The sequence below is a fragment of the Gallinula chloropus genome (assembly GCF_964237585.1).
Source record: "Gallinula chloropus genome assembly, chromosome: 2".
NCBI lineage: Eukaryota > Metazoa > Chordata > Aves > Gruiformes > Rallidae > Gallinula > Gallinula chloropus.
In genome coordinates, this window is record NC_140086.1 from 152,913,395 (window position 1) to 152,932,867 (window position 19,473).

General features: G+C 37.6%; 1 protein-coding gene across 1 annotated transcript in view; it reads left to right on the plus strand.

Moving 5' to 3' along the window:
• The window catches only part of VIPR2 (vasoactive intestinal peptide receptor 2), a 53,170-nt gene that overhangs the window by 4,060 nt on the left and 29,637 nt on the right, over nucleotides 1-19,473 (plus strand). The window contains exons 3-4 of the mRNA XM_084279857.1: nucleotides 12,821-12,928; nucleotides 16,594-16,691. Coding sequence (XP_084135983.1) covers nucleotides 12,821-12,928; nucleotides 16,594-16,691 — 206 coding nt within the window. The remainder of the gene's footprint in view (nucleotides 1-12,820; nucleotides 12,929-16,593; nucleotides 16,692-19,473) is intronic.

The window sequence follows — 19,473 nt, forward strand, 5'->3', positions numbered from 1 at the left end:
AGGAGATATAGTTTACTATTTTTTAATTTGAGATTTTACTGGATTACTTGCTACATTTTCATGTGACTAGAACATAAGATCATGAAAAAATAACAATTTTCTCATAAGCTGGAGCTGCTGATAAACCCATTTGTTCAGCAGGCAAAATGCATAGGTGACAGTTATATCCAGCCATGGATTGAAAAACGAATCTGTAACATTAAAGTAGCTAAGGCAGAACTTTTTGGAAGTTAGGAAAGTTGAAATTGTGCATTTATTTATTTATTTATTATGCCAAGGGTAGTAATGTTTTATGATTAGTTATCTTTTGTAAACAGTATGCCAGAACTTGTGAGCAGAAAGTAGGCCCCTGTAAAGGTAAAAGTACTTCTTGGAGTGCTTCATTCACATATGCTAAGGCCCAGCACTCCTTTGGTAACATATAAAATATTGAAATGAAGGGTGGGAATTCAGTGAGATGTAGAGAAATGGAAAAGAAATTTTAGCTCTAAAGGAACATTTTTCAGTTTGAAATAAAATTTTGATATTTATCAAGTAATGCCTCATGTAAAACTAATCATTAAATTTCTGTTGTTAAATGATATTTAAGTGGCTGGAAGTATTTAATTTTAGGTTGGATGTACAAAGCTGTAAGCCTCATCGGAGTCCTGCCTTTTGAAATGGTAGCCCGGGTATGTATCTTCTGAGAATAACTGGGCTGCTTGGGATACTGCAGCTCTTGCAGTGTGGTTGTTTTCCTTTGGCTGAACTAGGTGATACATAGTGGTTTTGTTTTTTTCATATTCAGTCCTTTTTGAATGTGCCGTGAAGATGATTATGGTACCGCAGGGACCTGCCATCTGCAGTGCCCCGTGAGCGCAATAAACATGAGTCCCAACTCGTGATGCTTTCTCCACCACTCTTCCTGATTTGAAAATGTAGCTCCCTCGGTGCATTCCCCAATATCAATTTGTATACAATATAATAATCAAAAGGATCATCCACAGTTAGTATTTTACTATAATTTTTCCTTTTGATTAATCCAGATCAGTAATTAGAAAAATTATAATAACAGTGTGTAATTTACATGGATATATCTTCCAAATCTTACTGGAATAACTGATCTACGTTTAGATTTTTTTATTTATATGAGTGGTGAAGAGATGGCTGTTACATAAATAACACTAGTGTGAAGCCAGATGGAGAAATAATTACTAGCACAGCTTAATGAATTAAATCTTGAATTAATAAATTCAGTATCAGCTATTATACAGTTTTCAAAGTCAAGCTTTCTTCATGATCCACTTCTGTGATGCAGATGCTGGGCTGCTCCAAGGGTATCCTTGTAATGCACACAGTTTTATTTTGGGCTCCCTAGGGGAAGAAAGTTTTCTGTCAATGTTTTCTCCACAGCCTCTTTACGCTGGAAGAGGGGTGCCTCCTTGAAGGCAAACGACTTTGTAAGAACTTCATGTCTTAGAAGGAGCCAGTATGTCTGATGGTGTTGATTTAGCCCTGCAGGTAGTGAGTGATACAACAATAATGGAAGGTTTAATATCTTTAATTGATTGCCTGGCTGAAATATTCCATTTTTATATGGGAATACTCCATTTTTAGGACAAGACTGGAATAAAGCCCCTGGATTAATGAACCCTTACAAACTGTGTGTCTAACATTACAGGAAAATTTATCCTATGCTTCATCTTAGAGATACCTTTACCAAGAGCCAGTTCAGAACAGCCTGTGTTAAATATATGCATTTGTAGTTCCAAAAATATCCATTAAGTGTGTCCTTATTTTCCTAATAAACTCTCTGTATTCATGTAAAGATGCAAGACTCTGTTCAAAATACTACTTGCATATTGTCACAGCAATACTCTGTCTGCTGATAAAGAAGAATTACTAATGAAAATTGGCAAGGTGGAACTAGTCCAAGTCCTAGCTCCTTACCTAAATCTTGTTGTACACTTCAGACATAATTCATTATAATAAAATCACAAAATCTCTATCACTTTTTCTTGAATTGGAAAAATGGTTATACAGCCCTTGTCTCGCTTTTCTAACTTTAGTACCTGCCTCACGAAAGCTATAGCAAAATCTAGTGGAAGGTCCAGTCTAGAACTTGGAAACAAAGCTTCACTGCAATTTTCCATAGGATGCTTGGGATGTCATTATCAAAATCAGTGATGACTTTTTCATTAGCTTCTTGGGCACCTGAGAAGACTTCACACCACTATGTAACATGCTTCAGAATTTGGCTGGCATGTGCAGTTACTGAATTTTGGAGAATGCAGATTTTATGGGACAGGCAGTTTCTCCTTTGGCCGAAATGGAATTATGTATGGAAAACATAGGAGGTATAAAAAAGGTGATTGGGGTTTTTCTTTTTTCTTTTTTTTTTTTTTTTTAACTTAATACAATGATGTTATAGCCATCTTACCTGAGCTGCCTCATGGGCTGAAGAATTTCACTGAGTAACTTCTGTAGTGCATCTAAAGTCTTTGACTATGGAGTTTATGAAGGACTGGCTTATCCATGGCTTAATAAACCAGTCGTGTGTTTTGTAAGGATACACTGCATAAATACTGTGTAAATACCCTCTGAACAATGCTAAGGATGTCTTAAAACTATAGCACCCAGTTTGTCTAAATTTTGCTCATTTGCCAATGTCAAACTGTTAGACATCTGGACCCCCTGCTTTGCACCCTTTAGGGGATTTTCCGGCATTAGCACATGCTCTTCCATTAGTAGAGAGCATTACACTCCATTTAGGGAAGAAAGTCACTCTCCAAAGATCTATGTCAGTGCCTTAGTCTGTAATGCTCTCCAGCAAATCTAGTTGTTTATTTTATGAAGACTGCATTAGCTTTCACCCACATTTGTTTTCTTCTTTCCTCCTATAATTTGACACCTGAGGTACGGATGCACCTTAGCTGGAAGCCTAGGAGAGGATTCTTTTTATTTTTTCCCACTCTCATTTTGGGAGGGCAGATAAATGCTGTTCTAAATAGCTCATAGTAGATACAGATTTTGAAGTCCAAATGGGAAAACACTAATTTATGTTTCACCTACTACCCATGGCATGTCTTCTTAAAAAAAAAAAAACAGAAAGGTTTTGGTGAAAGTGATTGAAAGTACATAAAAAATGGACAGCTGCAAACTTCTGTCTTTAGTCAGTAGTTAGGATTTTACCTAATAAAATAATTAATTTCCTTTCATCTTTAAATAGAAAGGGAAATCTTATGATCAAAAACATTAAAACTAAGTGAGTAGACGTTATAACAGGGGTTTCCAACAAAAAGTTCTAAAACAATCTCATTCTGAAATAATGAAGTCTGAGGCTTGCTTGTTTTGTTGTTAGTTTTGTTTTTGAGTGAGTGGCTGCACAGTTAAATTGACCTTTTTGGCTCTTGCTTTCTAGAATGTGTTTCTGTGACACCCGTATGCTAGACAACATTTTTAATTTCAGATATGGCAACTTAACTTTGAGGAAGGGATGTAGATGGAAAGAGAAATGGCTTTGGAAAAAATTTCATAAACATCTCAAGGAGAGCCTTCATAATGCAGCTAGTAAAGGGAAATTAAAACAGACGGGACTACTAAAATGATACTCTCACTTGTTCATAAATTTAAAACTAGAGGGACCAATGTCACCACGTAATCTAATCTTGAAAATTACACTGCCAATAGAATTTCACTCAGTGATTCCAGCACTGAGCTCATGATATTGTGGATAAAACCAAACACATTTTTCTGAAAGCTCTTCAGAACGGTGGGATAAATAATCAAATGTTGGACCTATGGCAAGTTGTCCAAAAGTTAGTGTATCCAAGTAGCCTCTGCTGTTAAGGTTATTTCTCCAGTAAGAAAGGTGCCTATGTTGCGTTCCAACCACCACCCCACTCCCACATATCTCTACTGTGCAAAAGAAGGATTGACTGTGAGCATAACTAAGTCAACCTGATGATCACTCTTCCCTTCACATCAGTAAACAGGAGATTTACATGAAGACAGAGGCCTTTCTCTTGCTGTATGAAAAGGAATCTTCTCAAGGTTCCCCCTTCCTCAATCCTCTAAATGTCATGAAGGTGTTCCATCAATTCCTAGTCCCGCCCTGCTATTTTCTCTGTAGAATGAGTCATTAGGTCAGACTATGTGTTGTTTATAGTTATCCAAGGTAGCATTAAAGGTAGAATTAAATGAGATAGTGGGATCATAGAACTTCTTTTTGTACAGCGTCAGTAGCTCTTAGCAGGACAACTTCAGCTTTCTTGAATCTCTGTGCTGCTGCTTTTCTAGCTGTAGTACAGACATGCTGCTACTTTTTGGTTCACACTTACTTTTATGAGGGGAGCTGAAGGGGCAGCTCTGAATATTTGTTTTGACTTCTGTTAATTGAAGTGTCATCGTTAATGACACCACATAAAACTGATCATCCTTACGGTGTGACAATGTCTGGGTTTTGTGGAAGCTCTGCTTACTTATTTGAGGGCAGAAGAGAGGCAGAGCTGGCTCATCTTTTGAGGAGGCTGTATGATAGGTGAGAAAGAACCTCAAGTCAAGGGAGTTGCCTACTATAAAATAACCAACAGGAAGTAAATGACAAAGAAAAAGAAAATGTCCTGATTAGCCAAATGCAAAAAATCTCACACAATAAAGGTTACTAAGGGTGACAGTAACAAACTGTTTTGGAAAGAAGAGAGGCAACATGTGGTCACAGATGCATTCTACAGTTTTACAAGTCTGAAATTTCTACACCCCATCCCCAAAATGTAAATAGAAATTCAGTGGTAGACGTTAATAAATGGTGTTTGGAACCCTGAAAAAGGAAAGTGCACAGCCATAAGTGAATTTATTGTATTTTTTAGAAGATTCTGAAAGAAATACTGCCCCACATAGTTTTGTGCTTGAGTCCTGATAAAGACAGCTGTGGCCATGGCAGTCTGTTCTCCATGACATCCAAAGTTCAAATACCACAAGGAAGCAATCTTGAATACCAAAGCAGTAAAAAAGCTCCAAGTTTTCCAATAGTGTGTGGTTTAGGCATAATCCAAACCGACAGAAATATATGGTTCCTATACTTTACAGAGACTTTAGTATTTTGTGGTGGGGGTTATATGAACAGGAGACTGGTATTTAATAATATTTTTAGAAGAATATACAACATGTCTGAATTGGGGCCACAGGAAGATGAAGGTACCTCTTACAGCTTTGACTATATATCCATGCATGTCTTTCCAATATAATAGAAAATGGGTGTTCTTGTGGTAAAATTAGAGTGCTATCCAGTCAGAGAAAAATAAATGCTGCTTTCTCCAAAGAAGACTTTGAACAATTAGAAAGCAGGATTTACATCATAAAAAAGTGGATGGAAATGTGTTTTCATTTTTCTGAAAGTTTTTTTTCAAAGATTTTAATTGGGAATTTCCATATTTCCTTACCATACACTGAAAATACATAAATTACATTAAAAACTAAAATCGGCCTATAGATTTTTGATTCTGTAATGGGAACTGTCTTCAGAAAGAAAATACTGCATTTATTCTGAAATGTTTCTTTTAGTGAGAGGCCAGTAATCCCCTAGAAATCCCAGTAGCAATATTTTCTGTCATTCCTGGTAATAGGACTGGCTTTTGAAAACCTATAAACTGCAAACATTTTCGGTGAATATGAGATAAGTTCTACTGGTTTTGTCATTCTATTTAACTAGTTAAATCTGATGTGTAATGTAGACTTCCAAAATTCTACTTGATGTGCATGAGTAATTTTTGTTGACCAGTAATCTAAGAAATTTACATTTATATTTGCTCAGTATTTCTGAATAATACTTGTATGCACTCCATACTATTTCACAGCAGTGCTTTATTTCAGCACAGAATCACAGAATGACTAGGTTGGAAAAGACCTTTAAGATCGTTGAGTCCAACTGTACCTGTCCTCTACTAAACCATATCTTGGGCACGTTGGAACTTCTTCTTGACCGTCTTGCAGCCAGTGTTTTTGTTTTCAGAGGATGACAGGCCAGCTGATCTATGTGGAGGAGGTTTGGTGGCTCCTGGGCAGGCAGGGTGGGCAGAACCTGGCAGGGAGAGCCCATCCCACCCCCAGGCAGGGCAGCCCCAGCCCTGGGCCTGGGGAACCTCCTTGGGCTAGAGAGAGTTGAGGATAGGTTGGGGATCCTGCCTGGTGCAGGCAGCCATGCTTTAGTTCAGCCCTGGGATGGCTGGGCAGGGACATAGTGGTGGGTTGGGACGCAGGTAGAGGCAGGCACAGGTACTTCTGTGAGGAAGCTGAAGTCAGGTGCATTCACAACATCAATGAAGGCTTAGGCAGCATGGTGGGCAGGGGCATGAGGCTGATCAGGGCTGTTAAGACCCATAAGGGCACTCAGGCCCCAATAAAAGTGGAGGGCAAATGACTTCAGCAGACTAGCTTGGAGCAATAGTATTTTTGCTGCTATTGTCTTCCTATCACTGCTTTAAGCAGTTCTGCTGCGTGTTTGCTTTGTGTCCAGTTTGCTATCACTATTTCTCTTCTTAGTGTGTGTGAAAGTGCAGAAAAACTTTAAATCTGTATATGTTCATCAGTTCTCATGTGGCCTAAACATGCTGGGATGTTCAGATCTACAGTTTAGAAAACATTGCCTGTAAGAGGTGTGATTGCTTCTGCTTTGTCAAGCTAAGTACAAAAATAAAAAAGACTTCCTGTTCAAAAAATAAACCCTGGCCTAGCTGACAACTTTCTGGCTGATTTTCAAAGCACTTTCTCTTTGTTTCATGTATCTTGCTTGCCTAGACAGTTTTAAAAAATGCTAAACTTGTCTTTGAATTTTCAATTTTTAAAATCCAAATGCAAAGTGCCACCTAGTGGATAATATATGGATAAAAGGTGTGTGTGTGTGCATATATATAAACAAAACTTTCCAATACAGACTCTGCCACAAAGACTGGATCTCAGCATGGTGGAGAGTGTGGTGGCAATACTTCTGTAGGCTGAAAAAAAGAGAAACATAATGTAGTTTCTAGTCTGCTACATTTCCGTTCATTATAAAGTATCTGCAAATGCATCACAAGCATTAAAGACCAAACATTCAAATAGAGTGAGTGATCTCACTGAAACTAAGAACAGCATCTGCAATATCATCTGGTGGAACAGGAGGGAAGAGCAGTCGTGACACTGTGGCCACAATTTTGAGCAAGTCATTAAGCAAAGTTTTTCTGGGAAGTTTGGTTGTTTCCTTGGATATGGTGTGAGATACACACCAGAGAAACAAATAATGCAAATGAAGAGGTTGACAAGAGATTTTTATATGTAGGCTTCAGGGAAGTTCTTGACACTACAGAAACAGAGACCAAGAAAATCCACTTTTTCTTTACTAGCTTTGTTAATAAGAAAAAGAAGGAGGTAGAGTATAGTAGTCAAGATGTACAGGAAAAGTTGAGGAGCTGAGACAGTTCAAGAGCTGGACTGGTTTTGTATGCATACATTTCAGGGTGAAAGGACAAGAACATTCAGGGCATGTTTTGCTAAGAGAAGAAAAAGATATATGACTGTGCTGTTGTCAGAAATCTGTAGTAATAGGAGAAGGAGGAAATGAAGAAAGGTGTGAGCTGAAAGCCCAGAAAAGCACGTATTGTTTAACAGTTGTATTTCTAACAGCCCTTAGCAGCGCACCAATAACACTGTCATTTCAGCGTTCAGCCCAGTTTTCAGAAGCACACTGTAGTTATTCAGTGACTATAAACGCCTGCAGGACATTTCAGCAGCTTTCTTAGATTTCCTGTACCATAATAAATAAGGCTGTAAATACACAGAAATTGAGGCTTAATGTTTTCTTGGAATTCTTATGACGACCATTCAAGTTTCTTTCTCGTGATTGTTGAAGCAGCTGAATGTAGTCCAGATGTAGGAAATAACACCTTTTGTGTTATTTCATCTACGTGACAAAAGGAGTCTGAAAAAAGTATCACTTTCCTGTGCCATAGATGCCTGTAAGGTCCTAAAATACTGAGGAAAAACAGGTAAAAAATACATCCCCCACAAAGTAGTAGTGACTTGCAGTGTTTTATGACAAAACCCTGTATAGTGATATGCCTCTGTTTTTCTGTATAATACTTAATGTAAGTGAAGCTTGAATAAGGTATTGCTTTGGAAAAGATACTAATGGTGCTCTGAATTCTACGTTGCTTGGCTGCCATTTTAGTAAAACCTTGGACCAGTTCATATAGCAGCGTAGCAAAGATTTATCAAGGCCTCTGAACTGTTTGCAGATTATTGTGGCAAGTCCACCATTTTACAGAGAATATACTGAACAAAGGGGAAAATTGTGAAAGCCATCAGCTTTTATGGGTGTGCATGAACACTGCCATGGCTCATCTCAGCTCTCACTTGTTAGTGGAAATGGGGATGAACTAAAAAGGTCTGAAGTCGCTCAAGATGTTAATTATTCTTGTGTACTCCAGGGCTTGTTTCTGCTGGCTCAGGCAGCACATCCATCAAAGCCAAAAGAGTTGCATTTTGTCACTTTAGTTCTCAGTGCTGGCAGATGAAGAAAATAGTTCCTTTGTCTGTCTTCTATGTCATGTTGTTGATGTTGTTTCTGGCTTAAAATCAATTGGGAAGGAAGCGTGACTTGAATTGGCTGAAGTAAATATTCTTTTACTTTGCATAAAAGCTCTTGTGTTGCATCATAAAGATGTAGGTCTTGGTTTTAATCCAGAAACACCTAAGCATTTGTAAGTTCTGTTGACTTCAAAGGGTGGCTTCCTCAAATAGTTTCCTCAAATGTAAACCTCTAAATTATATACACATGGCCAAGTTAGTATTCCCTCAGAGATATCACTGTGTGAGGGGAGATATTGCCTCAGAGATATTACTTGGGGCTAAAAGCCCCAAGTGCTGGAGGGAGTAGAATGTGGTCAGGTAAAACAGAAAATGAATTAATTCTTAATGAAATGTATGAAACAGCTGTAGGGTCAGATACACTACAAAGGACAAACTCTGCATGATCATCTGGAAAAAACCAAATGGTTATGGAGTTCAAACAGTAATACATTCTGAGTCAGTTGCTAGAAACACTCATTCCAGAGTTAAGGACCCGAAACCCGAAAAAAGTTAGTTGTTAATGGGAACAGGAACTTCTCAGCCAATTGTAGAAGACAGATAAAAAGAATGCCACTCTCACAGTTCCCTGTCCTAAGTAAATCTCCCTTACACTAAGGTAAGGCTAAAAGAAGGAATCACATACATTGGTCAAGGAGTAAAAGTAAGAGAAAAAAACAATTAGTCCTTCTCAGGTAACTGGAGAACTTTACAAGCTTAGTCACACAGTATTAAGCAAATAAGGATGGGATTGATTAATGACAGGTTCCTAGAGTCTAGATTCTGCAAGTCAGTTAGCAACTTCAGGATCTCTTGGGAAGAAAATAAGCATTATTTAGGGTTAAATTCTTCTGACCCATTTTTAGGTTTTTGCTTTAGAAATAAATTAATTTAAACATGAGTCAGCAATGCACCCTTACAGAAATGATGTTTAACCACACACTGTGCTACATTAGCAAACTGGTAGACTGGGAAAAGTGATTGTCTCTGGCTGTTGTGACACTGCATCTCAGCAGAGTACCGAGTCCCGTTTTGGGCTCCTGTATACAGGAAAGATGAAATCTGGGTTTGTTCAGCTTGAAGAAAAGTGATTGCTCTCTTTATCTACATTGTGGGTTTATAGAGAATATGAAGCCAGATTCTTCTCAGATATGAACAGAAATAATAAAACACAATTAAAAAACAACCAACCAAACAAAAAGAAGCAATGGAAGTAACCTACAGCAAGGGAAGTCCTAATTAGATTAATGCAAAATTCTTCACAAAGGAAGTTGTGTGTGTGCAGGTTGCCCAGAGAGGCTGCAATAGAAATCTCCAAATCTCTGTGGAGATTTTTGGTGCTTGATGGAAAAGGCATTGAACTGAGTATGAGTAAGTGTGTGAAGTAATGACCAATAATACTTTTACACCTCTTCAGCAGTTGATACAGCATACAAGGCAGTGGAGAATAAGGCATTGCATGTTTTCTACCCACACAGATAAACTTTGTGAAGTGTTCCCATTAGTAATCCCTTATTTTTGGCATCATCTTTCTGAATAAAACATTTAGAGCTGTATAAAGAGGAGTGAAGAAAGACCCAGTCCCCATGAACAACTGACTCCTCTGGAGAATAGCATTTCCTTGGGAAACTGTATAAAGATGACTCTAAGGAATTGGTGACCAAATGCAGAATTTAGCCCATAATCATTCTCTAATCTTTTTTTCATTTCCAAACCCTATTCTTGGTACAGCACAGAGGCTTCCTCCCAACCATCACACTTAGATGTCTTCCAAAGGAAAGCAAGGCCCATGGAAATGCTCTGTCACTGGCTCTCCTTCAAGCTGCAGCTAGGGCATGCCTCCAGGAGTGAATCCAACTGCCAGTTCTGTAACACACTTTTGATTCCCTAGTTTACATGTAATTTGAAAATTATTCAAACGTGAAGGTTTTTAATATTGTCTACCTAGGCTTTCGTAAATCCTTTGACACTGTTTACCACAGCATCCTCCTGGAGAAACTGGTTGCTCATGGCTTTGATGGGTATATGCTTCACTGGGAAAAAAACCTGGTGACATGGCTGGCTGTAAAGGGTTGTGGTGAATGAAGTTAAATCCAGTTGAGAGCTAGTCACAACTGATGTTCCTCAGGGCTCAGTATTGGAGCCAGTTCTGTTTAATATCATCAACAGTGATCTGGATGAGGGGATCAAGTAGGTTTGTAAATGACACCAAGTTGGATGGGAATATTGGCCTGTTTGAGGGTCTCTCTGCAGAGAGATCTGGACAGGCTGGATCGACAGGCCAAGGTTCAACATCTAAGGTTCAACAAGGCTCAGTGCTGAGTCCTGACTTGGGTCATAAACACCCCATGCAACACTACAGGCTTGGGGAAGAGTGGCTGGAAAGCTGCTTGTCAGAAAAGGACCTGGGAGCATTTGTTGAGAGCCAGCAGTGTGCCCAGGTGACCTAGAAGGTCAACAGCATCCTGGCTTGTATCAGAACTAGTGTGGCCAGCAGAACTAGGAAAGTGATTTTCCGCCTGTACTCAGCACTGGTGGGACCACACCTCAAGTTCTGTGTTCAGGTTTGGGTCCCTCACTACAGGAAGGACATTGAGGTGCTGGAGCATGTTCAGAGAAGGGCAACAAAGCTGGGTAAGGATCTCGAGTACAAATTTTATGAGGAGCAGTTGAGGGAACTGGGGTTTGTTAGCATGGAGAGAAGAAGGCTGAGGGGAGAACTGATCAGTCTCTACAACTACATGAAAGTCGTTTGTAGCCAGGTGAATGTTGGCCTCTTCTCCCAGGTAATAAGCTATAGGACAAGAGGAAATGGCCTCAAGTTGTTCTAGGGGAGGGTTAGATTGGATATTAGGAAAAATTTATTCACTGAAAGTGTTATCAATCATTGGAAAGTGATTGATTCACTATCCCTAGAGGTATTTAAAAGATGCATTTAGGGATGGGGTTTAGTGGTGGACTTGGCAGTGCTAGAGTCCTGGTTAGACCTGATGATCTTAAAAGTCTTTTCCTACCAAAATGATTCTATGATTCTTGGGACTTTGAAAGTAGGATTCTAAACATTTTAAAGCAACACCAGCTGTCCAAGATTAATTGCACTTAGATGTTTTCTCACAAATATGTAACTTTAAAATATTCCTTTTCTGGCTTCATTTAACTGAGGCTGCTTGATTATGGGCATGAGCTCACTAGCACATAGTAAATGAATAGTCAGTTGCTAATACTATAAAGATTCTGAAGAACAGCATTATACATGGATGTGAGTAGTTCCTAATCCAAGTTTCACTTTCTCTACTGAAGGTATTCCTTATGCTTTCTAATAATCTGGTGGAGATTTGAGAGTTTTGTCTCTCTCCGTAGCATTAATTAGCTAATTATCATTAATTAAATTGTTGATTTATAGCTCTGTTATTTGAAGACATATATGCCCAGAATTTTCCACTGATTTTGGTTTTGGGGTTTTGAGGTGGCTTTTTTTGGAGAACATGAACTGAGATAATATGAGTAACGTTTCCTTACTTCTTTGTATTCACCCTCAGAAACCCTCATAACTCTTACCTTAGAAGGCCTGCACTGCGAGTAGTCACCTTTAAACAAATAGAGCATGCTTGATCCAAGTGCTATAGGGAGATTTATGCTCATTTGCATGATACTGCTTTTGAGCCACATTTATAGAGACATCAGCGTGGGCAAAACCATAACAAGTAGTTACTATCCACTAGTAACAATGTGTTACTGGTGCTACTATAAAACATGCCTATAACTTTTTATGTCCCCCCTCTTCCTGAAATAAAGACACAGAAGCATTCTTTGTTCAGATTCCTGTTATTTGCTTTAAGAGTTAGGAGAGATTTTGCTAGTCCACGCCTGTTATTCCAAAAAGTTCTCCAGCCATGATGTGCTGCTTTTGTATTTGCAATGCTGAGTCCAATGAACTACTTTTGCTTTTTTTAATGTTTTCTTATCTTTTCTTAGCATGATCCCATCAAAATGGCATGGTTTTAATGAGGCATTTGCAAACAACATATTAACTAACCTAAAAATAAACTGGTCAATCAGCACTCTTATGATTTCCTTAAAATTTTCATACAAAATACCATCTTTGGAGCTTCTAAGAAAGAACCTAATCTTTCATGAACTACTCATCCAAAGCTTCCAGCAAGTCTTTATGAGTTAAATACATTATGGTGCCTTGGACCAGGCTGAGCTTTTAAGTCTATAACTGTTGTTTTCATTTCAGGATGTGTTGGAGTTTGGGATAACATCACCTGTTGGCGTCCTGCAGTGATTGGAGAGACTGTCACTGTCCCTTGTCCAAAAGTATTTAGCTTTTTTTCTGGCAAACCAGGTATTTCATTTTAAGGTGTATTTTTGCTGGCTTCTCTTTGGTATTTTGTAACATAAATGTGTGGGTTTTTCCAGTTTAAGGTTTTACTTTCTTTTTAAAGAGCTAAAATAATAGATTCTTAATAGAGTTGTTCATCATACATCATGAAAAGATTAAATAATCTTCTTTGTGGTCCATATGGTATTCTTTGAGTTAGATACTAAATAAATATTCTGATATAATGACACTTGTCAAGGCTGAAGACATTGCTTGCTCTTTTTTGACCTATTTATGTTAATTATTAAGGAAGCTGAGCCTGACTGACATCTTTAACAGTTGCCAGCAGGTCACATGCAGGTTGTTCCTTCTGTGCTTAGCAGGGGAGCTCTGCCTTGCTTTCATGAGAATAATGATCCAACATTAATACATGATGCCTAAAAATTATCACTTTTGCAATTTAAGGTAATTATTACGAAACCTTTTATTCTGCTTTCTAATGGAACTTGAAAATTGCTCATCAGTGTCTCAGACTGCTGAAACATTTAACTGTTTTAAGTCTACTGTCCTCTGCATCCACTTGTCAACATAACATACTGTGGTTTAATTTTGCACTTTGGCTTGTTAGTAGGGCTTTAAAAATAGAGTATGCACACATAGTATTTCACATATGTATCTCAAAATGCAGCTGGAAAAATCTTATTCCCATTGCTTATGTGAGAATCTTTTCTCATGAGGAGCTGGTGAAAGATGCAAAACTTGGTACACTGATATAATTCTGCTTTTGAAGTCTCTGTGGAGAGCTTTTTAACACAGAGGCTAAATTGGGGGTGTGACTAAAATACCTTTATTCTCAAAACTGTTCCTAAGGTCTGTTCCAGTAAAAAATAGGTAACTAAATCTACAGATAAGCAAAGGTTTTCATTCCTGGGGCTGACAAATCTTGATGAGTTTATCATGGATGTTCTAAACTGTTTATAAAGGGGAAAGTATGTGTAATCTTCACTAAATCTTGTGAAATCCTTAAAAGTATTTAGATGACTCAAACAAAGATATTAAGGTGCTGTCATGAGACAAGGCAAACTAATAAACCTAAAAAAATTCAAAATCTGGACTCAGTTTGCCAAAAGCTAGAGTATGCACACTCTCCCTGGTGTTTGGACATTTGATATTTAACAACTGTTAGTATCTTAGATTACAATAACATTTTAATTTTCCTATAAAACAACAAAAATATTTGTCCTTAAACATCACAGTGCATTACAACTCTATCTCACTTGGTCATGGTCCCATTAAGACTGAGAGATCACTTCCTTTTTATAGTTTGCTGTAATTTTTCCATAGACACCTTTTTTCATAACTACCTGTGTGTGTCTTGCTTGTGGAATGAACAGAGTGAGTTTTTAGATGTACATGTTCAGTTAAGAGTATTTTTTAATTCTTCTCTTTCTATAATTTCAGAGAAGGAAGACAGCAAACGTCATGCATGGTTGATTCAATTAAGATCTAAGTATCCCAGCACCTTCATCATTTGATTATGATCAGGAATATATAATTTATTTGATTCGTACACAGTGCATTTCAAATTCACTTGATTCTTTTGGGAGGAAATTATAAAAAATACCTTTAAATAAGAAATCTGACTCTTTTTTATTAGCCTGATTTGTGAGATACATGTTTTAGATTTTTCAGGGTTAAGAGGAATTAAAATTCTACTACGAGATTATGTAGGCTACCTTGTTTTGCATAGAAGTATTCCATATCATAAGTAGGCTTTTAAATGCCATCAATTCTTTAAAAGATTTCTTAATTTAAATTTTGAATTAAAAAAGTAGTTGTCTCCTCATCATTACAACTTTTGGAGAACTGGCTCTTAATTTCCTCTGCAATTGTGAAGGTTATAGTTTAAGCATACCACATAGTTAATTCTCTATTGAATATTGATAACTTTATATTAAATGACTTTTTACTCTAAAAACAATTATATTATCTTACAATGTTTTTTTCTCTGTTACATGACGTTAAATGACGATATAAGTATATGATTATCAGAAAGTTGTTCTGTGAATCTTTTATTCAAATTTATTTGTCAACTTAAAAGGTTTTTAGATGAGGTTGCCATCTGAAATATTTAATTGCATGGGACAATGTTGTAGAAATAAACACTGTCTTTCTTAGAACATTGCCTGTCTTTAAGTTGAAGACCTTACAGTGGAAGATACTTCAGCATCTTGAGTACATACAGTCTTTTTCTTGCAAAACTGGCTTTGACGTCATTTGTGGTTCTGTTAACACATTCCTCTGCTCTGCCTAGTCAGAGAATCTTGATGTACTTTTAAAGTGAAGACTCTTCACAGTGTATAAATAGGTTACATTTTCTTTAAAAAATGCCATGCCTATGCCAAGTGGCAGAAGTGGTCCTGTTGTGTGAGTAGACACTGTGGTTTGAGGTCAAGGCCTTGTTATGAGCTGGAAAGATTTGGTTGTTGGTTGGTCAACTGTGGGATATTTACAACTTTCCACTGAAGACTTTATACAGTATAAAGAAGAAATTCCAGTAACCAATCAGCAAGATAAAAATCACAAAAGCTTTAGCTTGGAGTGTATATAAACACATTTGGTTATTCTTGGCCAAAGCTGATCTGTGACACATAAATTTGTCTTGTGTGGTAAAAACTACACAACTTTAAGTCACTTAAAGACCAGTGGAAAACTCCAAAACAAAGCAATGTGTTATTATAGATTTCAGGTATCATGGATATAAAACTTGCTGCAAAAAAGGTGAGCAAAAGTTGCCTATGGTGGAACATTGGAAGTGACAAAACTTTCAATGACAATTCTTTATTCTGATATCAGAATCTTCGGTTTTCTCCTATGGAAGCTGTTCCATATTGTGTGAACACTGGTTCATATTATTTAGGTTAAGGAGTAGAAGCATGGGTTGCCTCCATCTTATCTGTGTGACTTCATCTGGGAAAAGAGTCAATTTCTTCTCTCAGTTTCAACCAAACAATCCTTTCTGAAATTAATTGTGTTCAAAGTTCATTTCCAGCTATACTTTAATATCTCCTGCACATTCCTTGGCCTACACTGTTTTAGTGATTGGTTCAAAGAGTGACATGCATATTTATTTCCTTGTTCTTCAGCCTATAACATAAGTTGGCCTTTGAAGCACATTACCAATCCTACAAACATTTGCTGTAGCAGTAATTCATCACCATAATATCTAAGAGCTGTAAAAACTCTTCAGTAGAGCATTTGGTATAACATCCTCAGAAAATAGGATGTTAGAACAACTCTCACTTAAATGACTTTTCTATCAAATTATTTTACCTACAAATTGTCCCCTTATAGAATGAGCTGAAAGACTCCCTCTAGAATACTTTAGATAAACCAGCAAAATATTTCAGGCTTTTGCAAATGTAACAGAAATAGATGTTTTAACAATGCAGAAGTATGTATTCAGCTTGGAATTACTTTTTCTTTCATGCAAAGGCAACTCAGAGCAAGAGTAAAAGCCAAAGTAATATGAATGAAGAGCACATGAAATGAAATGGCTGGACTGCTTTAATAGGAGTGCTAGGAAATGCAGCGTATTAACAGAGAATGACAAGTTAGGTTGTCTAAAGATTCACAAATGATGAGACTTTTATATCTTTCTGATTCAAATCTCAACTTTTGCTTTACAGGAAATATTAGCAAAAATTGTACGAGTAATGGATGGTCAGATATTTTTCCTGACATCTTTAGTACTTGTGGATATAATGACTATGAGGATGATTATAAGGTAGGAAAAATCCATTTTCTATTAATTTAGGTATCAGTTTTCTAAACAGCTATCAGACATATTCCACTTTTAAATATTTCCCATTTTACTCTATCAGAGTTAGGGAAATCTGTACTAATTTTTGGTAGGATGGATTTCCATATGCTTGGATTGCAAATGCCATATAAAATAAAATCAGAAATGTGGCATTCAGTGACTGTTTGAAACCAAAGGCTATAAACAGTTTGTAATTGCAGTATTGCATCTGTATTTCTCTCATTGCAGTGTTACTGGGCTTATGCACAGTATGTTTTTCATTGTATTGTTTCTAGAAGTTTCTATTATAACAAATCCTAATACTGTAATAATCAGTTAATAATACATTCACTACTTGATTGCTGGAATGTGTTTAAGTTATAAGTAAAATAGAATAATTTAGGTCACTGGAATTATTGCAAATTTATATGGGACTTTAAATTGTGTTGGCAGTTAGAAATGGTTCAAAAATCTTTCAATATATCTTAAATATAGTATAAATGGAAAACCAAATTTTTTCATTTTGCATATCCTATTTCTTGTTCTTTTTGTTGCGGGAAGTACTTTTTCCATCACAAGTTTTACCTCTTTTCTATCTGTTTTTCTACTGAGGCTAACAGTAAGATTTTGTTTACAAGGATGAGCTCATAGTGTTAGTAAAACTCTTGTTATCATGAACAGATGAAGTCCTCTCATAAATAAAGATAGTTGGCTGGTTGTTTTTTACTGGATTTTAGTATGTGTGGAATGGATCTAGCAGACCTGTTCTGTCTGGTTTGCAGAGATGTTCTGGCATTCCAGCTAAGACATGCAGTTCTTGCCGTCTTTTTCTGTATTTAAAAGCCCATCCATTACTGTAGTTAAATAAAGAAAATGGATAGACCATGTTGTTTTCCCGAAATTTTCTGGAGATACATTCTAAAACATTGGTATCATTGGAAAACTTGGGGACAATACCCACTTTACTGCTAAAACAGACATTTTAGAACAGTCATTGTAAACCCATAGTTCAGCCCAGCACTGTCTGTTGGAGTGAAAATGGGTCAAGAGTTAAAAGTTCAAAGGAACAAAAGATAACATTTCAAGTAGTGATAAGTACCTAATTAGCAAGTGATCTAGTGTAATGGAAAAGCAGTTCTTGTTTGACATATTCACTAGTAATTTGAAGGAGAAGAGTGAAATGCAAGTTGACTATACTTGCCAGAATGAACCTAGAGAAACTGTAAATAGTAAGTATTAGCAAAATGTAGAAAAGCATGGAAAAGAGGAAGTAATAAACTGGTGAAGATACAAAAGAGAAGAGAGATGTGGAAAACAGGTACTGGAAAAATTATTAACAAATGTACAATAAGTAGAATATCATAGATATGTAACATATGTAATATACAGAATAATACGGAGATCAGTGATGACTGCTGTTCCTCGGGGGTGAGTACTGGGACCAGTGCTGTCTTGGAGATATGGACATGGGGATCCTGTGCAACCTCAGCAAGTTTGTCAAAACCACCAAGCTGTGTGGCACAGTTGACATGCTGGAGGGAAAGGATTCCATCCAGAGGGACCTTGACTGGTTTGAGAGGTGCACCCAAGTGAATTGCATGAAGTTCAGCAAGGCCAAGTATGAGGTCCTGCACATGGATCAGGACAATCCCAAACACAACTACAGGCTGGGTGGAGAATGAATTGAGACCATACCTGAGGTAAAGGACTTTGGGGTGTTGATTGATGAGAAGCTCAGTATGAGACAGAAATGAGTGCCACAGCAACCAAGAAATCCAACTGTGTCCTGAACTGCTTCAAAAACATGACCAGCAGGTCAAGGGAGGGGGTTGTGCCCCTCTGCTCTGGTGAGACTACACCTGGAGTACTGCATCCAGCTCTGGGATCCCCAGTGCACGACATTGAGCTGTTGGAGGCAGTCCAGGGCAGGGCCACAAAGATGATCAGAGGTCTGGAGCACCTCTCCTATAAAGACAGGATGGGAGAATTGGGCTTGTTCAGCCTGGAGAAGAGAAGGCTCCAAGGAGACCTTGTAAAAGCCTACAGTACCTAAAGGGGCTACGGGAAAGCTGGAGAGGGACTGGTTACAAGGGCAGAGAGTGATAGGACAAAGGGTAATGGCTTTGAACTGAAGGAGGATAGATTTAGATTAGATATTAGGCAGAAATTCTTTTCTGTGAGGGTGTGAAGCCCTGGCACAGGCTGCCCAGAGAAGCTGTGGCTGCCCCCTCCCTGGCAGTGTTCAAGGCCAGGTTGGATGGGGCTTTGGGCAACCTGGGCTAGTGGAGGGTGTCCTTGCCCATGGCATGGGGATGGGAGTGGATGGGCTTTAAGGTCGATTCCAGCCCAAACCATGCAATGATTCTTTGATTCTATGATTCTATGAATAAATACCAGAGGGATTGCCAAGAGGGAAGTGGAAATGCAAGCAATGACTGTATTTCAAGCAACATGACCCAAGGGTTTAAATGATAAAGGTTGGTGAGCAAATATTGAACAAGCAACTTATTAATAGATACCATATTTTCAATGCCAAAAATGGACTGAAATTAGAAAGCTTATGTAAAAATACCATCACCATGCCATCTATTATTATTTCTCTGCCAAGTTCACTGACATTGTTCAGGCTATGAAAAAACTTGTCTGCTTTCACAGTTTTTGTTGATTATTCTCAGAGTTAAACCGTTCAATTTTTATTACATGTCAAATGATGTATTAGTAAGTTCTATAAAAAGAAACTATTTGCTTCACATTTTGAAATTAACTG